This window comes from Canis aureus, chromosome 4 (assembly GCF_053574225.1).
Source record: "Canis aureus isolate CA01 chromosome 4, VMU_Caureus_v.1.0, whole genome shotgun sequence".
Taxonomy (NCBI): domain Eukaryota; kingdom Metazoa; phylum Chordata; class Mammalia; order Carnivora; family Canidae; genus Canis; species Canis aureus.
Genome location: NC_135614.1, coordinates 29566459 through 29587763, shown reverse-complemented (window position 1 = coordinate 29587763; position 21305 = coordinate 29566459). Strand labels below are relative to the sequence as shown.

At 52.4% G+C, this 21305-nt stretch overlaps 1 protein-coding gene across 6 annotated transcripts in view; it reads left to right on the top strand.

Moving 5' to 3' along the window:
* Window positions 1–21305, top strand: part of DLG5 (discs large MAGUK scaffold protein 5) — a 119334-nt gene that overhangs the window by 12699 nt on the left and 85330 nt on the right. The window contains exon 1 of one of the 6 annotated variants that reach the window (XM_077895161.1): window positions 14080–14214. The exons of the other annotated variants lie outside the window; for them this stretch is intronic. Coding sequence (XP_077751287.1) covers window positions 14166–14214 — 49 coding nt within the window. The 5' untranslated portion in view covers window positions 14080–14165. Of the gene's footprint in view, window positions 1–14079; window positions 14215–21305 lie in introns of those variants that run through there. 6 annotated transcript variants of the gene reach the window in all.

Here is a 21305-nt window from a genome sequence, read left to right as displayed (position 1 = left end):
GATCAAGTCCTGCATTGGGCTCCCTGTAGGAAGCCTGCTTCTCTCTGTGTCTCTCTCTCATGAATAAATAAATAAAATCTTAAAAAAAAATGAATTAGAACCTGAAGCAGCTTAGAATCAATACTCCCAATAATATCTCTTCTTACTCAGGGTAGCCTCTCTTTCTTCTAATCTGGTCAGAAGTTTCATTTCCTGTTGGTGTTTCTTAAGCAGCTTAACATTGTGGAGTATCAAGGTTGGAAGGGGTCTTAGAGACCACTTTGCCCAAACAGCTTATTTTTGTAAATGAGCAACAGCAGTCCACAGACACAGAGACTCCACCGGACTCTTAGAGCACGTCTTTGGCAGAGTGGGCACAGGACCCAGGTATCTTCTTCGCAGGTTGAGGCTCCTTCCAAGGTGTCTGTGCCAGCCACAAGCTGGGTGGGGAGTCTCGGGAACCTTGGCTGGTTTTTCCTGATCTGGGCCTGGCTCTGCAGGTCCCAGCCTTCCAGTGAGGCTGAGCAAATGACAGGCATCTCTGTTCATGGGGCTGTACTGTAGCTTCTCATGCCTGACCATTGAGAAAAATCTTTATCAGTCTGTGCAGTTGGTATTTACATTCTGCACATGGGCACACTGAGCCAAGAGACGCTTGTCGGCCTGCTCAGGGCCACCAGCTGCTAAGAGGCTGGGCAGGCTTTGGAGTCCTTGTCAGTTTCTTTATAAAGACTGCATTTGTTCTGGACTCTGGCCCATCCGATGAAGGTCCCCATTGAGACGTCTGGTCCCTAGCCTTGGACACCCCTCCCCTCCTTGTCACAGGGTTCATTCATTCAGCACCTGTCAAACCGACGGACTCTCTGGATGTAGACATAGGATGTGACATCTAAATTTAGTGCTGAGTCAGAGGATGGGTTTGATATTGGCAGGAGGTACCTCCTTGTCTCATTCTTTTGTGACACAGCAGAAACATCCAGGGCTGCCTGCCGTGGCTTCTTATTGCTTAGTCACAGGACAGAGTTCAGACAGGAAAATGATGCCATGGAGCCTCTTGCTCCAGAGGAGAAAGCATTGAACAAAGATAAGAGGGTAAAGGCCCGTGGATCCTGAGTTGGGACCCACCTCCATGGTTAACTTGGTGGGAACAGGATCTAGGAAAAAGCAAAAAAGTAATGAAAGACTAAAATGTAGTGCTTCTGGGTCCTTCTATGGAAAGAGTACAGCTGAACCTGAGGCAGCTTAGAATTTAGGGTCTACGTGTATGAGAGCATACAAGCCTGTCTATTCTCCTGACTTGTTTCTGATAGAAAGTGTCAGACCACCTTTATAAATCCTGTCCTATTTTCTCTCCAGTTTATGAGCCCAGGGAGAGGAAACAAAGCAGTGAGCAGTTGTCTTTACTTTCTGTGCCAAGTTGGGGAATTTCGTGTAAGGTCGTTCTTCTGCTCTCAACCTCCCTCATTTTTTTTTCTTTTTTTTAAATTTTTAAAAAATTTATGACAGAGAGAGAGAGGGAGAGAGAGAGAGAGAGAGAGGCAGAGACATAGGCAGAGGGAGAAGCAGACTCCCTGCACGAGGAGCCCGACGTGGGATTCAATCCCGGGTCTCCAGGATCACGCCCTGGGCCAAAGGCAGGCGCTAAACTGCTGCGCCACCCAGGGATCCCTCAACCTCCCTCATTTTAAGGCTTCTCATGAACACTCACTGGAGCTGACCACAGTGTCTTCTTGCATGAGTTTACCTGACTTTAGGGTGGAGCCTAGATTCAGACCCAGATTTTACCTGTCGATCTGTCCATTCATCTGTCTCCCCACCTGTCACACGAGCAGCATGTCCCTGGTCATTGCTCTGCCAAGTATGGAGCATGAAAAGGTGAGACAGACATTAGCATCACCTGTGAACAGCACCAGAGACCCGCACCAAAACGTTCTTTTAGCTGGAGTATATAGCCCCTTGTTCATCAGAGTTTTTTCTCTTGGTTGCTCTATCCTGGAGCTTTTAGAAATGCCAGAAAGTAATCAGCCCAGCTTATTGACCTGCTACTCCTCGCCTTCCGTTTGGTGGTTTAAAGCAAATGGTATGTGTTTCTCAGAACAACAAAAAAGATGGGCCCTGCCCACTAGGAGTTTATTGTCTCATTGGAAAGCCCCAACCCAAAGGAGCAGCTGTCCAGCCGTACAGATGCCCCGGAGCAGATGAGGTTGCTTTAAGGAGACTGGAGTGTACTGTGCGCTGGGCAGGGGCAGAGGGCTGACGGGCTAGGTGGGTGCAGGAGACACGCAAGGGGGAAGGCAGGCCTGGTGAAGGCGGTACACAGGGCGAGAGCAGGAGACTCGCGGAATCCATCCTGTGAGTAGTGGGTCTTTACGGGAGTCCCAGGCTTCTGCTTGGGATGTGCACTCAGCAGGTGCTGGGAAGATGAGGCCAGGCTAACCCGGCCCCGGGAGGCACAGGGTAGGTCTGGTTGCTGCTTCCAGTCATTCTCCCTATGATTGGTTGTCTGTGAGGCGCCTTGAGCGTGCAGCCGGAGGGAACCGGCAGTGCTGGCATGGGGTGCTGGGTTGGAGGAGGAGGGGGAGGGGTGTAGGCTGAACGGCCTTCCCACAGTCCTCGGAGATGCCCGCTTGGCTTTCTCTGATTTGTTAGGTGGATTGAAAAGCTAAGTTTTTCCTAAGGTCCGAGTGTGTGAGTTCTAGCCGGGGTGTGTAGAAGTCAGCCTGTGAGAGCTCTGGGCCGTGTCCCCTGGCCCCTTCATGTAGCCTCTCCGGACCTTATCCTGGTTTGTTTGATGGGGTCTGTGACACCACCTCCTTCCCAGAGCCCGTGTGAAAGGAGGTGGACGGTGCAGGGAAACGATCCCATGCATGCAGATGATTGTGTGCTGTGTAGATGGTACATGTTTCTATTGCGCAGGATGCTTGGTCTATTATTTTTGTGTTCATTGTCTCGTTTCCTCTCATTAGCAACCCTTTGGGGGTCCTTACTCCACCTGACAAGTGAGGGAACAGCTTGAGGAGGCCCTGTCACTTTGGGAGTCAGTTCAGTGGAATGGTTAAGAGTCTGTATCTGAGCCAAGTATTGGGCTCAAACCTGGGCAAAGTCACCTTCCTTCTCTGTGTCTCAGCTTCCCCATCTGTGAAACGAGGGTAGTAGTAGGACTTTGTACTGCAGGGATTAAAGGAATTACTGTTTGAAATTGTTTAGAGCAGTGCCTGGCACTGTGTAAGCATAGACTGTTCTTTATGTTGTTATTAGGGCCCCCCCCCCCCCCCCGCCGTCTCCCGGCTGTGTAAGTGCCACCTGAAACTGTGAGATCCAGGCTGGGTGGGTTTGGCTTGTTCCCCCACTCTATTCCACACTCACGGTGTGGTCTACAGACTGGTGCTGGTCTGTGAGCTCCAGGCTCCTGATCTGTGATGTTAGCATGGAGGTTACAGTTAGGGTTTGGCAACCTTCAGAGCAGTTTGACCTTGCCGGAACTCATTGAGCAGGTATAGGCTGCTTCAGGTGCTGTCCAATCACATGGGGAGTCACATGTGCCCGGAGCCGTGAGTAACCAGCAGCAGGAGGAGGACCGTGTGACTGCAGATAAAAAAATGAGAGCTGCACTCTGTTGCTTCCCACCCCTCCACAGTAGGCTCCCTCGGGAGGACCCTCTGCCAACCGAGCAGAGCAGGCAATTCCATGGCATTTTGCAAGCCGGTGCATGATGTTTATGCTCCAGCAGGCTGTGACAGCTCAGGGCAGCGAGGTCTCCCAGTGGAGATTTGTATTCATGAGCAATTGTTTCCAGTCAGTGCCATTGACGCTCACTGTAGCAAATGCCTTGCCAGCTGTTCTAGCAGGTGTGGTTCTCACAGGTTTGTGAAGAATCCACTGTGAACTCTCTTCCTTTCCACCTCTTGGGCTGGCAGCAACGAGAAAGCTGGATGCTGGGGTGCCTGGGTGGCTCAGTCGGTTAAGTGTTCCACTCTTGATTTCCACTCAGATCATGATCTCAGGGTCCTGGGATCAAGTCTTGTGTTGGATTCCATGCTCCTAGTGGAGTCGGCTTGTGTCTCTTCCTCGGCCCACTCCCTACTTGCGTGCTTGCTCTCTCCCTGTTCAAGCAAGCAAGCAAGCAAGGTGGATGCTGTCCATGCACAGCAGAGCGTTGGGGGTACAGAAACTTAGCCCTGCTGGTGCAGCCATCCTGGAGCCTCTGCCAGGGTCCCCACAAAGCCCTGACCCTGTAGCCTCCTCCTGGGCGGAGATCGCCCAGCCTCTCACACAGGTCCCTGAGGGGACAGGTTCACTGCAGTGCCTTACAGGGTAGTGTCCATTCTAGGGAGAGCTGATGCGAGCAGCGGTGGGCCCCGACCCACAATCCACAGCAGTTGAAATGACTGAGGAGACGCTCGTGGCCCAGGGATAGATCTTAAAGTACAGTGCCCAGTGACAAAGTAAACCGAGATGGATAATACAGTGCTATTATGTAAATTAATCATACAGATAATACCCATTTCGCAAGAACACAACATAAACACAAAGGAATGGTTGCCTATGGATGTGCAGGAAGAGAATGGTCAGGGAAATGGGAATAAAAGGAAATAAAATGAGAGGGGGAGGAAAGAACCTCACTTTTTCCTACAGGCTGCTGTCTTTGAGGGAAGGGCCTTTGTTCTTGATTGTTCAGCTTTTGGTGGTGTGGCATCTGTGTGTCTTGGCCAAGCTGGCAACCTCAAGCAGATGGTTCACCCAAAAGTGGCCTCAGAGAAGAGTTACCCATACTGGTACTGCGCCACTGGGCAGGGGCAGCTGTTCACGGAACAGTGGACTCGGTAGGGATGCAGGTGTTTTAATAAGCATCTAGGTAATTGTGGTAGGTAAGAGGTGAACAGTGCTGACTTAAACCGCGTGTTGTGAAGAGGCGTCAGCAATGCTTGCAAAACCCTACGTTCTCATCTTGGTCATATTGGGAAAGTATGGGTGGTCACCTTGTAGGTCAGTTCATTAAGAAAACAGCTCTGTTCCATGTGTTCATTGATCATGTGATGCCGTGTAGTGTGAACTGAATGGGGAGATGGGATTTTAGCTTCAGGAATCCTGTTTAGGATAAGGAATGGTTTTTTTTTTATTGCTGGAAAGTATTGCTTTAGGGAAGGGAATGAGCTTCTGGCTGCTGGAGGTATTCAAGTAGAACTTCAAGCATGGCAGGGAAGGAGTCCTTCTGTCACGTTCATGGTTGGAATAGATGCTCCCTGTGATCCTTCCTGTTCTGCCTGAATGGGGCTTCAAGTTTTAGGCCTGATGCTGATAATTAAAACAGAAAGGTTACTTGGTTTAAAAAAATATGTAATTAGCCATGTTTATGGTAGAGAATTTAGGAAAGGTAGATAATCAAAAGGAAAATAGTTTGCAGATCATCTTACTAGGTGGAGATAACCACTATACAATTATTTTTTCAAGAGTGAGAAAGGAATCTTTTTTTTTTTTAAGATTTTTTAAAAATTTATTCATGAGAGACAGAGAGAGAGAGAGAGACAGAGAGAGAGAGAGGCAGAGACACAATCAGAGGGAGAAGCAGGCTCCATGCAGGGAGCCCGATGCGGGACTTGATCCTGGGCTCCAAGATCATGCCCTGGGCCGAAGGCAGGCGCTAAACCACTAAGCCACGCAGGGATCCCCTGAAAGGAATCATTTTTAATGGATGCACAGTATTGCCCTGTTATGCTGTGTGTCACTGGTTCCCCCTGCTTGGATATTCAGATTCCCCATTTTTCAGTATAAATCATATTTGAGTGAATGTCCTTATGCATAGATATTTGTGTAGTTTTTTTAAAAATAGGTATTTTATTTTTTTAAAGATTTTATTTTTAAAAAGATTTTATTTATTCGAGAGAGAGAGAGAACATGAGCAGGAGGGGTAAAGGGAGAAGCAGACTCCCCACTGAGCAGGGAGCCCAATGCAGGACTCGACCCCAGGACCCTGAGATCATGAGCTGAGCCCAAGGCTCACTCTGAACTGACTGAGCCACCCAGGCACCCATGCATAGGTATTTGTGGGTTTCTTTATATCTTCAGGGGGAATTCCTGAAAGTGCTGCCACTGGGTCAAAGGGCATGTGCGTCTTTGGGGCTTTTGATGCACGTTGCCAGGCTGACGCTTCTGACTGAGTTGCTCCTAGGTTTCTCCAGGTGTGGCCTAGGCAGTCTTCTTGAGAACCCTACCCCCCCCCACCCCGAAGCTCCTGAAAAATGGGCCTCCTGGGCCTCACCACGGGGGTCCTGAGACAGCCTGCGGGTGGGTTGGTCTCCGTATCCACATTTCCAGCATGCAGGAGACCCCACCTCAGGGATATCTATGCATGTGTGTCCTCCGTATGTGAGCCTGCTGGGAGAAGGGAAGCAGAGCGGCCCATCTGTCCCGTCCTGAGGGCCACCTGTGATGTTGGTGGGCGCCGGAGGAGCACAGCCCAGGGACCTACCTCTAGGCACCATTTTCCTTACTGTCAGGTGGAGTCTTAGCGTGGTTTCGATGAGGCGGCATCCTCTCTGTACCAATACGTGTGTGATGTCACGAGGTGAGAAGGATCTCACTGGGGCCAGGCCAGATCTGGGAAGGGAGCCCTGGGAAAAGTGGGTCAGGACGCAGAGCTCCTCTTGGCCTCTTCCCCTAGGCGACGTGGGAGCAGGGTGCTGGTGGCTGAGGTCCCCTCCAGGCCCCGGCGTCTTTCTGTCCAGGTCAGCAGAGAGGAGCTGCTTTTGCCGTGGACTGCTGCCTCCCATGTCCAGGGGGAGAGAGCCGGGAGGCCCGGGGCCTGAGCACCAGGGGGCAGTGGAGAAGGCGGGGAGCTCGGCCCCTAGCCGGGTGGGGGCCTTTTGCCATCACCCTGTGGCTGCCTTTCGCCATCACCCTGTGGCTGAGCTACGTCCTAACCCTGGAGCTCAGGTGTCCCCAGCTAAGGAAGAACTGCTCGCCGTGTGTAATCTCCAGCAGGTTACTCTAGACAGGCTGTTTACCAGTTGTCCCTGCAAAGGTCAGGTCCGCCTCTGACTGTCCTGTTTCCTGGTCTGTAAGTCTAGAAGGGAGATCATTCATTCCCTTACTCACGCCACCACCCTGAGCTGGGATGGTGTTGAGATGAATGACCTACGTTATGAAGCAGGTAGCGGTGCCGCTGGCTGGGGGACTGGTAAGTTGTGCTCTAATGTGGTTAGAGACGGCATCAGGAAGCACAGCCAAGCAAGGGATTGATGTTTTCTGACAGAAGGGAGAGTTGGGCCGAGGGCCATCACATGGAGGGTGTAACTGGAGAGCTGGGCTTTGAGGGCTGAGTAGAAATGGTCAGGTGTTGGGTAGGTGCCTTCCAGGCAAGGGAGGAAAGAGCAGTGAGCCAAGAGCCTGGCGTGGTGCGTCGTTGTGGGCACCGTGGTGACTGGACGGTCAGGGAGGGGCTGGAGAGGGCAGGGCTCAGGCCGTGGCCCTGGCCTCCCAAGTCTGCTTCTGACGCTTCTCCGTTGTGTGGCTTAGGCCACGAGGCTCAATATTTCGGAGCCTTGGCTTCCTCCCCTGCAAGATGAAGTAACCAGACCAACCTTAGAGGAAGTTATTAAATGGTGTAACACACAGAAAATGTGTAGTATGTAGCCCAGAGCTTGGCACAGTATCACGTGCTCCATAAGTATTTGTTTCCCTCCTTCCAGTACTAGGGTGAGACTTCCTGACTTGATCTCATAGGCCATGGGAGCCATGGAGAGTTGTGGAGCCTGGGATTAATAAGATTATATCTATTTACTTGAGTGTTTGTGTGTTTTTATTTATTTATTTAAGAAAAAGATTTTATTTATTTGAGGGAGAGAGAAGGAGCAGGGGAAGGGCAGAGGGAGAGGAAGGCTTCCGGCTGAGCTAGGCTCCATCCCAGGATCCTGGGTTCATGAGCTGAGCTGAAGGCAGATGTTTAACCGACTGAGCCACCCAGGCGTCCCAGTTGTGTGTGTTTTAAAGATAGCTTTGTTAGTCTGGTGAAGGATACTTGGGGTCTGGGGTGGTGAGGCTAGAGACACAGGCTGACGCCAGGAGGGGTGAGAGGGATCCTGCCCACATGGTCCCCTGTTGCATGTCGCGTCCGTCAGCTCCAGTGGGCTGCTGGGATGGCCTGCCTGAGCGCTGGGCAGTGGTTTTGCCAGGAGAGGGTAGATGTTGAGATGTGCTCCCAGGGAGCTGGTTAACCCTAAGGGAGGCTACAGAACTGAATACTTGTGGAGCTCGGGTCTGGTCAGGAGAAAGGGGGATGCGTGTCCAAAGGTTGGGCTGGAGCCTGTGGAACAGGCCATGATGGCGATGGTTGGCGTGACGGCAGCCTTAGTGCACACTTACTGACCACTTTTGGTGTGTGCAAGGGAGCTTATGTTGACGTCTCGGGGCTCATCACGACCAGGAGATGCGGGGCTGTTACTGTCCCCGTTTATGGGAGAGGGGACGGAGGCACGGGGAGGGGGGTTACTTGCCCAGAGTCCCAAGCTGGCGAGTCAGGGTCTCACCCCTGCGGTTGGCGCTCAGGGGGCACGCCTGCCGAGAGGGGCTGTTAGACTTGGGGTTTTGGCTCTCGGGCCCGCCGCGCCGCGTGGGCTGCCCCCGAGGAAGAGCGCCGGGCGCACGGAGGCCGTCAGCGGCGGGCCGGTTGCCTCTGGAGGCCGCGGGCCCCGAGCCTGGCGAGGCCGGACGGCAGCCTGGGTGCGCGGCTGCGGGAAGGAAGGCGAGTCCCGTTGAGGCGCTCGCCTCCCCGCCCCTCCTTCCCCGCGTCCTTCCCGGGCGGCCCGGCCCCTCGGCCCTCGCGCGGGGACACGAGTGAGCCCGTGAGTCCGGGGTCACCACCATGTGCCGAGTGCCCGCAGGCCCTGAGAGCGGCCCACAGGGTGGCTGCCGCCCGCCACCCCCGATGGCAGCTGTCCTGGGGCCGCGTCCGGGCGACAGAAGCCCCCAGGCCGCCGCCTCGCCCTAGCCCGAGGCCTGAGGCCCGGCCTTGGCAGGGGGCGCCTGGCGGCCCTTCCCCGTGGCCCTTCCCCGCGGCCGCTGGCGAGCGCAGGCGAGCGCAGGCTTGACCACGGCGGGGCCTGGAGGGGGGGCGGGCAGGGGCCCTGCGTCCGCCCGCGGGCGCCCAGGCAAGCCCCAGCCCGAAAGGAGAGACCCGGGGCCCGGCCTCGTGACTCGTGCGCCCTCGGGAGCTGCTCCTGCGCCCGTGCCAGGTGGTGTCATCCGGGGGTTGGATTAAAAGATAACTCCGTTGGCAGGAGGAGCGGCCCTTTGCTGCCTTTAACCAGCAGGCCGTGGCGGGCCCCGGGCAGGTGCTCCCAGCACTGCTGCTGGGCGCCTCGGCCTCTCCGCTCGCTGCCCTCCGCTCCTGTCCCTCCTGCGGCCGGGCTGCCCTCCTCAGATGGCCTCTCCGCCCCCTGTCTCCTCTGGGGACAGGTTGTAAAGTCCCCAATGAGCAATTCCACAGGATTCGTTTTCCTTTTCCTCCCTTCCTGTCTGAGGAAGGCAAAGTCCCCTGGAGCTGCAGGTGAAGTGTGCTGGGGCAGAGTAGAGGCGAGGAAACGGAGTCCAGGCTGGTGGGAGGGGGCGGGTGGAGGGGTGCGGGCCCAGCTCAGCCCAGCTGCGCTGCGGTGTAGCTGATGCAGGAGGCTGTTCGGTTCCTCAGGAGCTGTGAGTCTGGGGGGTAGTTGCTCCTTCCGAGCTGGCATGGCTGTGAGTGGTCTCGGGGGCCCTGAGTTGGTGGTCACAGGGCTCCTGAGGCTCTCTGGGCAACCCCAGACGGCCGTACTGCCTGTGGGCAGTGGAGATGAAGTGCCTGCCCCGCGTTCCCGAGCCTTCAGGGGACCCACAGGCAGGGGGGCCAGAATAGTTTGGTAAAATATTTCCAAGCTTCTTCCCATGTTGCCCATCATTGGACAGGCCCTTATTTTGGGATCCCTTCCCTTCCCTTCCCTTCCCTTCCCTGCCCTTCCCTTCCCTTCCCATTTATTTCCTTCCTTCCTTCCTTCCTTCCTTCCTTCCTTCCTTCCTTCCTTCCTTCCTTCCTTCAAGTCATTATACCCACTAATAAACTGTACAATAGAATTTTTTCTTTATTATTTGCCTAAACATTTGTTTCATTAGAGGAAAAAAATGTTTTCAGAGTATTTTCCCTCTTGTGTAGGTAAAACATGCATCATTATTCACCTATTTTTATTTATTTATTTTGTTTTAAAGATTTTATTTATTCATGAGATACAGAGAGAGGCAGAGACACAGGCAGAGGGAGAAGCAGGCTCCCCATGAGGAGCCCAATGTGGGACTTAATCCCAGGACCCCGGGATCACAACCTCAGCCAAAGGCAGACGCTCAACTGCTGAGCCACCCAGGCGCCCCACTCACCTATTTTTAAATCACGAATAAAGTGGCAATAATTTAAAAAATATGATCTAGGAGTGGTATCCTGAATCATTTTATTTTTTTTCATATTTTTATTTTAAACAAATTTCTAACAGTATTTCCGCCCTCCCCAATATTTTGTTTTGTAAATTTTCTAGTACACAGAAAAGTTGGAAGAGTAGTACAGTAAACATCTGTACAGATGTCACCTAGATTCATCAGTGGATAACAGCCTGCCACAGTGGCTTTTTTACCTGGTTACTGTCTGTATAGTCATATACAGTTGTTTTTACTCATTTGCTTGGAAAAAAAAATGGTGGACATGAGGACACCTCACCCCTGAACACTGAAGCGTGTGTCACGTGTGGCCCAGGACGTGCTCCTACATGACACGCCACCGCTATCGCACCCGAGGAATTCCACGCTGATCCAGTATGTTCTACTATGCAGTCCTTTTCAAGTCTCCCCGATTTGTCCTAAACATGCCTTTATTGTTTTTTAAAAACTGAGCCTCTAATAAACACGTTGTATTTGGTTGTTATGCTAATGTTATTCTTAAAAACCTGGATTATAAACTTGATTATCAGTGATTGACATATCTTTGTTAGGGCGCCGTGTTGTAACACAGATGCGTACGTATATACATTACTCATCCGTATCCCCTAGGCAGTCTTAGAGTTCTGGAAACTTGGGAGGGGCCTGGGAGATCTGCCTTCTTCTTCTTCTTTTCTTTTTTTTTTTAAATGGGATCTGTGGTCTGAACATTGGAGAGACCTTTCCAGTGTCCCAGTTTGAGGTCTGCATATGGGTTCTGAATTTCTTAGGTTTATGAAATTTGACACCTCCAAGTCTGGACATTTTAAACTGTCCCGCTAAATTCTTTTAAGTACCCAGGGCTCAAATATACCATTGCCTGGAGTGTTATAGGTCATTTGACGTAAAACAGAGAAAAACTAGTGGTGTCTTCTATAAAGCTCAGAACCTCCTCCTCCCCCCCTCCCCTTTTAGTGTGGGGTCACTGGCCTCCTTAGCTCTGGACACCCTCAGAAGGGCTGATTGCTGCAGCTGCGGGGAGGGACGGGGAAGGTCATCTGCCTCCCCTCCCCCGGACTTTGCAAAGCCCAGTCCAGGAGGTGAAAGGGAAAGAGCAAGGAGAGGTGCCACGGTGGCCAGTGTGGTTCTGCCCTTATGGAGCCAGGCCTCTCTGTTGGCCCGAGGGTCCTGCTGTAGGTCTCCCTTAGAACCGAGAATGAGTCCTCGATTGGAATCGGTTGGACTGGTTTTAAGTCCAGCTGTGGGCCTGTCTCATTCCTTTCCCTCCTGAACCCTTCATCCACAATCCAGAGGGTTGTCATGAGGTTTCCAGAGCAGAAGTTGAGTGAGTGCTTTGAAATTGCAATGGAAGGAGGTGGGCCTGCCCTTGAGACCGTCCATGGCGGGGTGGAGTGCTCTGGCAAGTGCATCCCCCTGGAAACTGTCAGAGGCGGGTGTAAGACCAGCTTGCTCTGGAGAGTGGGGGCGTGGGAGTGTGGGGGCCAAATGCCAGAGAGCGGAGGGCAAGAGTAGGGAACGGTGATGCCCTAGAGCAGGAAGGTTGCAGTATGTGCCCATGGGAGGAGCTTCTGGGACAAGGCCCGGCTTGAGTCTTACTGGATGCACACGGATAGAGAAGAGGTATAGCGAGAGTCAGGGAGCAGAAAACAAGAAGACCCCCTGAAAACAGACCGGCAAGGAGAAGGCCACTTTAGGACTGTGTTTCGAAGAAAGGGTTACTTGGGATTATGACTTGTTCTTTCTACCCTATCTCAGAAAAAAAAAAAAAAAAAAGAAGCTTTATTCTTTGCTGACAATAAAGCATGCACATTCATGTAGAAAATTCAATTAATGAAGAAGAAAAAGGAAAGGCACACAGAATCCCAGAGGCAACCCTATTAACATTGTGCTGGGGGAAAATGGAGCTTTGATTGTATGCCAAGCATCGTGCCAAATGTTATCTCGTTTCATCCTCGCAGAAACCCTGGGAGGTAGGTACTTTTATTATCCCTGTTTCATGGGAGAGGAAAGTGAGGCACAGAGAGGTTATAGAAGGTGCCCTGAGTCACACAGGACGTGTTTGAGCTGCGATTCCCGGCAGGGGGTGGGCTTCAGAGTCACCCTGGTGACCCCTCTGGGACACTGACCACCCGACCACCCACCCCTCTGGGACACTGTCCTTGGTGTGCGGACATCTGATCAGTTTGTATGTGCACACGTCGTGTCCTTCATTTTTTTTTTTTAAGATTTTATTTATTCATGAGAGAGAGAGAGGCTGAGACACAGGCAGAGGGAGAAGCAGGCCCGATGCAGGACTCGATCTCGGGACCAGGATCACGCCCTGAGCCAAAGGCAGACGCTTAACCCCTGAGCCGCCGAGGCGTCCCACAGCGTGTCCTTCTACACATGCAGGCTACTATCCAGATTCTCAGTTTGTGATGGAAACTCTAACCACCATTCAGTGGTGCAGACGGATGGGCATGGCAGTGCTGCACCATCTTCTACCCCACAGTGGTCTGGGGTTTAGAAACAGGGATTTTGGGGTACCTGGCTGGCTTAGTTGGTTAAGTGTCTGCCTTTGGCTCAGGTCATGATCCCAGGGTCCTGGGATTGAGCCCCATGTAGGGCTCCCTGCTCAGTGGGAAGTCTGCTTCTCCCCCTGCTCCCCCCCCATTTGTGTGTGCTCTCTCTCTCTCTCTCTAATAAATAGTCTTAAAACAGATTTTGCCTGCTTGCTGTAGTTGCCTGAGAATTAGAGAAATCACTCTATTGGTATTCTGATTGGTAGACTGGACCCAAGATGGCCATGTTAGGAGAGGAGACTAGGGGGGGGCTCCCCAGCTCAGGCCTAGGGGGTAGGTGGGATCTAAAGCTGTCCCCCCCCATCTGCTAGAAATAATGTTTTCTCCTGGGAGAATTGGTAAACCAGGTAATGGTGTCTGTGGTGATTTCTAGGCCACAGGGTGTGGCTCTTCTTTGGTTATTTTTTACTTGGCCATCTGAGCTTCCTCAGACTTCTGTCCTTCTGCCCCAGGGCCTGGACCATCCACAGCTGGTACATCCAGGGACTGGCCATGGACTTGGCACTTCACAGCCAGGAATCGCTGCCCTGTGAGATGTGGGATTGGCAGATGTTGCTTGCCTGGGGGCAGGTACTCCTGGAAGCCTTCCCCGCCGCTGGGGCAGTCCTTAGAGCAGGAGCCAGCACCCGGGCTTCCAGGGGCGCCGCAGGCCCAGCCTCTTGCTGCCTTATTTTCCCAGCTGTGCAGTGGGCTGATGCTTCTGCTCCTGCTGCTTACCAGGGTTATGGGAGGCGTAAGGAGCTGGGGCGTCAGGGAGATGCAGCATCGTTGGGGATCTCAGCCCCACGGGGAGGTGCCTTGTCCTCGGTGTGCGTGCACTTTCCTTCTCTCGCCTTGCTCTGGTACTGGAGGCAGGCAGGCAGGCAAGGTGAGATTTGTTCATCCTCCGTTCAGAGTGGGCTGTTTGTGTGGTCACGTGACCCGCACACCCGGGTCAGAGGCAGGGCTGGAAGCAGGTGTGGCCTCCAGACCGGTGCCCTAACCCTGCCGCACTCAGCACACTGCTCTTGTCACTCGATGGTTCGTGTTCCTTCACCCAGTTGCCCAGTGCTGCATTCAGTCGGAATAGAGAGCATGAAGCCAGGGCTCCAGATTCAGCTTTGTTTGCCCCGCTCTGTGGCTCTGGAATACATCTGTGGGTCGTTTATTTGTCCACGGATTGTTTATTGAGCACAGATGCTTGCCTGGTCCTGTGGGAGATGCCGGAGCAGCAGACACGAGAAAGGTAACACCCTGGTCACAGAGAACTCGGTCTTGTGTGGGCGGCAGCTCGTAAAGAGTCCGCGCTGATACAGTGGGCAGGTGCAGTGTCCCTGCAGAGCAGGGTGGGGCTCTGGGAGTGCAGACATAGGCAATCCTGACTCTGCTGGAGCCTCAGTTTCCCCATCTGTCAAATGGGTGCATTGGACTACTTGATATTTGGCGTCCCTTCTGTCTTTTACATTCTGTGACTCTTCATGAAAGGAGTGTCATCCTGGAGGTGAAGACCCACCTAGCGTCAACCAGAATTTTATGTTTAAGGTGCTCCCAAGTCAGATAGAGAGGAGTCTCTTGGGTTCTATATCTCTTTTCACAAACAATTACTCATTCCCTGATGGGCCAAATACATTTGTTTTGTATGGCCAGGAAATGTTTTTCACACAAGTTGGTTTGGCTTATGGCTGTGTGTTGGTGCCAGCAGGCTGCTTATGGGTCACCGGGTAGAGAGGGATTGAGGGCACGTGTCAGATGTGCTATTGTGGATCTGAGCCAGGACCGGATGTGATTCCATTGGCTGGGGTGTCCCATCCCTGGTTCCTAAGGCCTTATCTGGGGCTCGTGGGCTGTGAGAGGTGCTCACTGTGACCTTGAGTCCCTGAACCAGGCCGCAGCAGGGGGCAGGGCTGGGACCAGGTTTGAAGGACCGGGAGGTTCCAGGGACCCTGTCTCCCTAGGGCTTCCTCTTTCTGGGCCTCATCCTCGGAAGCTTGGCCAAGGTTATACAGTCAGCAAGTGGTGGAGCCAGATGCCTCTTGAGTCTGTGTTCCTGCCTCCTGAAGCTCCTCAGAGAGTGAGCTTTTCAGCAAACCAGTGTCTGATTAAGACGAAGCACCGAGATGCTACATCTTCATTTGGGTCCAAGGGCCTTTTTCATGGTGTCCTGTGGAGTGATGTGTAGTGGGGACCAGAGGGGAACATGAGTATAGAGAATGAGCTGAGGGGAGTTGTTCTTTTCTCTGCTGTGTGAGCACTAGGGGGCAGGAGGGCGGGAGGGAAGGAGAAAGGTAGGAAAGTTAGCTTGCCGTGTGTGAGTGGGCCGCCCGGGGTGGCAAGGATGTACCTTCACTATCTTCACAGAGTGGAGATACCCGGACTCTCCCCTCCTTTCCTCCCTGACTCCCTCCGGTGTCACAAGTAGTACTGGGTGCTGTGGGGATGAGAGAGGTTAGCTAAATCTTCTTCCTTGGGCTGTCATCGGCAGGACTGGATACTTAATTTCTGGCCTGGTGCAAGTTGAATATGCAGGGCCCCTGCTCATAAATCACTAAGAACCAAGGCGAGGACAGTGGAGCATGAAGCTGGGTGTGGGTTCGTGAGGCTGCACGGGCTGTGCACCCTGACACCGGCCCTGGTCCTCAGCTTCATGGGCAGAGCCTGGCTGGCAGACGGTGGTTAGAACCATAAGCAAGTACAAGCAGGTCATGGTAGGACAGGAGATTTCCAGATGGAGGGATGGGGAAGGCTCCTTGGAGAGGGCGCCTTTAAAGCTGGACCTGGAGGGATGGCTGGGGCTCTGGTGGAGGTGGTGGTGATGGTGGAGGCAGAAGTGTGCCCACGGGCAGGGAGTGATGAGCACGTGGGCCCGCAGCCTGGCTGGCGGGCTGGGTGGGGGTGGGCAGCAGTTGGGTCCAAGACTCTCCAATGCCAGCCTGCAGGCAGGCTTTATTCTGCAGCCAGCGGTTGCTGGGAGCTTAGAGATGGCACAGCTGGGCTCTGGGAAGTGCTCTGGGGATTGGTGCTCGCCACCGATATCCCAACATGCGCGAATGGCTCTGATGCTGAGACACTTTACATTTGTTATTCTCTTAATCCTCCCGGGCCTTTGCAGGTGAGGAAGTAGAGGTGCAGACAGGTGTTAGGTACCTTGCCCGTGGTGGTAGGTGGTGGAGCTGGGACCCTAGAGACTCGAGGTGAATCTGGGGGCCAGTGAAAGCTTTTGAGCTCTGAGCGATGCCTGGGTGGTGGATGTGGGCACCTGTGTGGCTCTCGTTGTCAGGAGTTCCCAGCAGCTGAAGATGTTGTGCAGTCCTGGTGGGTGGCATCTTGCTGTGGCTCAGGGGCAGCAAGGGTGGGGGCACCCCATGTTGAGAAGCAGCTTGCCTTTCTCATTGGTAGATCCTGCCGCTTGTTATCTCCTGGTTTTTGGCCCCAGTCTGCCTCTGAGTTTCTCCTTTTCCTCCTCATCACCCTTTGGGCACGTAAAGACGGTAGTCTGTTCCTCCAGAGCTTTTATTTATTCCTTTTTTTGCAACTTTCCGTTCTTTCCTCTGTCCTCCGTTTGCTTTGGTTTTATGCTGAGTGTGGTGGTTCAGGTGTGGCTAACAGCTGGGAGAGATGGGATTGGCTTTGCGTGTCTCAGCAGGCGCCGTTGGCTTTCAGATCTTCCTGCACTTTTCAGATGCTCATTATCTTTGGTCTCCACCCGCTGGGGGCTGGTGGTGCCCCTCTCCATCATATGTCTACTGGACTGTGTCCCTACACATTTCCGAGCATCCTCTTGGAAGACTCTACTCTTCTACCTTGCACCCCAAGATTGTTCATGTGACAACTCCTCCTTGTGAGCACCTTTCTTCTTTTGCTCCCAGTGTCAGAGGACCTAATGCTTATTGTAGAGGGACAGAGATGGAGGTGAAATAGCCTGCAGCTGACCCTGCCTGACCCTTCCTGGGTTTGGACACTGAATCCTACAGTCTCCCAGCCTGGCAGGTGCTTGGTAACTTGACACTGTCCTGCTAATTGTCTCTTGAGGCCACAGTGAGCCCTTGTCACCACCCATCTACCAGGACCGTGGTCCCCGACTGGGCCAACTGGTTGAGCCACTGTTCTGGGCACTCATGGGAAACAAGTGGCCTTTGTGGTGAGCTGGTGGACAAGAGTGGCCGTCAGCATGGGTGAGGTGGCTGCACACGCAGGCCTGCGGGGCTGGGTGGGGCCCAAGGCAGCCGAGTCTGAGCTGGGAAGCCCACAGTGGACCTCATTTCCTTGATGATGGGGGTGGGACACAGAGTTGCAAGGACCACTCCTCTCCTCTTCCGGTTGCTGTCGAAGACAGTGTTCTCTGGTGGTTTTCTAGTGACTGAATCAAGAAACTTCACGGGTTCTTCTACCTGACATAGGCCTGGGAGGTCCCCTGTAGGTTGTGACCCTTCTTCATGGCAGGGTTTTTACCATGTCTCCTTGAGATGTCAACAGAGGAGAAATGAGACTCTAGGAGAGTTGAATGTTTCAATTTGGGCAATTCTTTCTCAATTATCTTGAAGGAATCTTTCTAAACTCCCCCACCCAAACGCAAACCCCAAACATACCACACATTTCAAAAGACCACACACCTCAAGGGAACTTGGTAAACATGAGGTGACGTGGTCTAACTGGGTTGAAAGTATGAAACTTGTGGGGAAGATGTATTTAGTAGCAGGCGCTGGGCTGGACATCCTCAGAACTCCACTTGCCCCACAGGCGCCGATGCAGAAAGGTGAATTTGGGCACACGCCTCGCTGTGTTTTGAGGCTATTGGACGAGGCTCCAGTGAATGATCTTACTATGAAAAAGTGGCTGGCTCTTCAAAAGGTTTCCAGAGGCACCTGGTGGCTGGCTCGGTTGGTTGACTGTCTGACTCTTGGTTTTGGCTCAGGTCATGATCTTAGGGTCCTGGGGTCGAACTCTATATTGGGCTCCCTGCTCAGTGGAGCATCTGCTCCCTCTGCTTCCGCCCCGCTCCTTGTGCGCTCTCTTTCCCTCTCTCTCTCTCTCTCTCTCTCTCTGTCTCTCAAATAAATAAATAAATAAAGTCTTTAATAAGAATGTTCCAGAAGAATCAGTATCATTAACTAAAACTGCATCCAACAGTTTTTCTTGATGGACATTAGTAGTAATTTGAACTTGCTCCTCTGATTCCATTCAGATGGGACTTCTGCTTTTCCTGTTATTGTAGGTTTTTTTGCCCCCACCCCTTGAAACTTTTTTGTTTTTTTTGCATATTCTTTCATAGTATTTCCCTTCTCAGGTCATCTGGAGGCAAGATGTGCTAACACAATTGGGCCGTGCTCGCAGGAGCTGCAAAAGGAGGGGCCCCGCGAGGTCATTTCTCCAGGACTGTGAGGGGCTGAGCACATTTTATCTTCTAGTAACTCAGCCGGCTCTTCCTGCACTTTGCGTTTGCTCCGTCCTCCTGGTGCTCCCAACTGCCCTCCCCACCCGCCTCTCCCATCTTTGATGTTGTCGCCGTGGACAGAAAGCTGGGAAAATGAAAGAACAAGTTGTAGACTTAGAATGTTTGCCCCCAAGGAAAGTGCATATTTGCACAAAATCCTGTCTGACAGTTTCCATTTTAACTAAGACGTTGGGGGCCCAGCAGGCTGTAGGAAATATGAACGTTGGCGCTTCGCTGGGCTGCATGCTGATGGGGGCTCCCTGGCTGAGCCCCGTCTGTCACTTGAGATCTGAATTTTTCCAATGAAAATCACTGGCTGGCCATGGGTGACCATCGCCTGAGCTGGGAGCACACGTGCTGCGAGTGGTTTAGGAGCCTGCCTGTCTGCCCCTCAAGGTCTCTTTCTTTGTTTTTCTGAAATGTGATGAAATGGAACGTGCTTTTAAAAATAGATATTTTCTAGAGGTGACCTGGCTGGGACTTGGTTGCGGGGTCTTCTCCCTTCTGCCCTGTGAGTCCTTTATCTTATCTCAGCTGATAGGATGCTGGCAAGGGCTGCTTGTTTTTGCTTTTGTTGTTTTATAACCCCCTTTTTATTCATAATAGTCTTTCCAAATATATTCCTTTTTATTACTTATTTATTTGCACACAGCCTGAAGATTCTGTAGAATTCCTTAACTGTACTAATGTTTTTTCCTTAAGAATAATTTTTTTTTTCTGATTATCAAAGCAATGCTCGTTAAAAAAAAAAAGCGGGGGTGGAGGGGGGAGGGAAGATCCCAGAACTGTAACAAGGTAGAAAGCCGGAGTTCCCTTAAACCTGAGTATCTGCTGGGAGCAGAAAGGCTGGGGAGAAAGGCTCAGTGGCCTCAGACAGTGGTCATGTAGGTGGGCGAGGCCGTTCCGGGGATCATACTGTGACTGCTGAGTGGGTGAGGAAGGGCAGAGGGGTTTTGGTTTAGAGGCAGCTCGGCCATAGTTAAAGGGTGCAGGGCTTGGAGGTGGGTGCAGCTGAATGATCGAGGGCTTGTTCCTTAATTTTTCTGAGCTTCAGGGTCCTTGTCTGTCACTCGGGGCTAATTGCAATACCTCTTTGCTGGAGTGCTGTGAGATTTAAGTAAAGATTACAGTAATTTGATGGTCTCTCATGGCTGGCGCTGTGCTAGGTGTCTGTACTGGAAAAGGTAGCCCAGAGTCTGGCACAGTAGCAACTGTATTGGTGCCATAACAAAGTACCCCGGACTGGTCGGCTCACACCACAGCTGTTTATTGTCTCGCAGCCCTGGAGGCTAGAAGACTCAGATCAAGGTGTGGGCAGGGCGATTTCTTGGGCCACCCTCCATGGCCGTAGGTGAGTGTCTCCTCTGTGTCCTCGTGGGTGTGTGCTCACACCTGTGTCGATTTCCTCCACTTAGAAGTTTTAGGGCCCACCCTACGGACCTCACATTAATCACCTCTTTTACCCTCTAACACAGTCACATGCTCAGGTAGTGCGAGTTAGGGCTTAAGCTCTGAATTTTGGAAGGGACACAGTTCAGCCTTTCCACAGCGGTTATTTCTATTATGCACGGTTCTGTGGTGATGAGGGGCCCTGAAGCTGGCCTTGGCACCGTCTCCAGCTCTCACTGTGACCTGGTTCGACCAGACCTCCTCTGGACATCTGTACCACGTCAGGGCCGGGCAGTCCAGGGGTCCTCGTGAGCTCTGAGGCAGCTGAAGGTAACTGGAAAATGTGGATTGAGCACTTATTCACACTTGAACCGTGTGTGGCTTGTGCCAGGGTTGGCGACAGCAGGCACGGTGGTGCAGACCTGGGGGTGCCCTGTCCACGGGAAGGGGGCTGGACGTGTTCGCTGTCAGGGCTGCTAGCAGATGGCCAGTGGACCAGGGGCCAGGAGAAGGCTGGGATCTTTAGGGGCTGCTATGCTCTGGTTTCATTTGCTGTGCTCTGTGGTTGTGGATGTGGATTTTGGCTTTTCCTCCCTTGAAATATTTTCTCGTTACTCAAGATCTTACTTTCTCTCCCGAGGGCTGCCTGTGTGCAAAAGATAACCCACATCCCTTTGTGCATTTGAAATACTTTCTCTGATTTCCTCCCCCGTTTCCTGAGGTCGACTTGGGGCACTTTGAAGACCCTGTGTGGCCAGATTTTGCCTCAGGGGGGTGGGGGAAGCTCTTCTTGCTGCATTTGAGGAAAGAATGACCTGAATGTTAGAATGTGAGATTGGCTCTGCACTCAAGTTGAAGGTAAATGGGAGCACTAGATTGGCTGAAATAGTAGGTGTGAAACTAGAACATGATGGAAGGAAGCCTTTGTTACAGGGGTTTTTAGGAAGAAAGATGTTTCTTTATTTGGTGGGAGTGGGGTGGCTGCCAAGAGGAACACTCACTGCCTGAGTGTGCTGGTGCAGTGTGTCTGTGGCCCTGGGTGTTGTTTAGAAACTCCCCACCCCTGCCCTGGCTGTGAGCATGTCATACCTGAGTGCATTTCTGTAGACGAGTACGTGCAGCTGTTCTTCTTGTAATACAGTGTAAAAGGTCCCTGTGGTTTCAGGAATGGGTTCTTTCCACCCACTTCTGGAGGCCACCTTTTCAAAATCCACACAGGGTGCTGGGTAAGTAAGGGGTGAACCTTCCTGTCTGGTGTCCCCTTATTCTAGAGGAAGGGTGCATAAAGTGTTCTAGGGCTCTTCTTCTTCTTCTTTTTTTTTTTTTTTTTTTTTAAGATTTTATTTGTTTATTAGAGCGAGTGAGAGAGAGAGAGAGAGCGCGCACGAGAGGGGAGAAGGGCAGAGGGAGAAGCAGGTTTCCCTGCTGAGCAGTGAGCCCAGCATGGGACTTGATCCCAGGACCCTGAGATCATGACCTGAGCTGAAGGGTTTAACTGACTGAGCCATCCAGGTGCC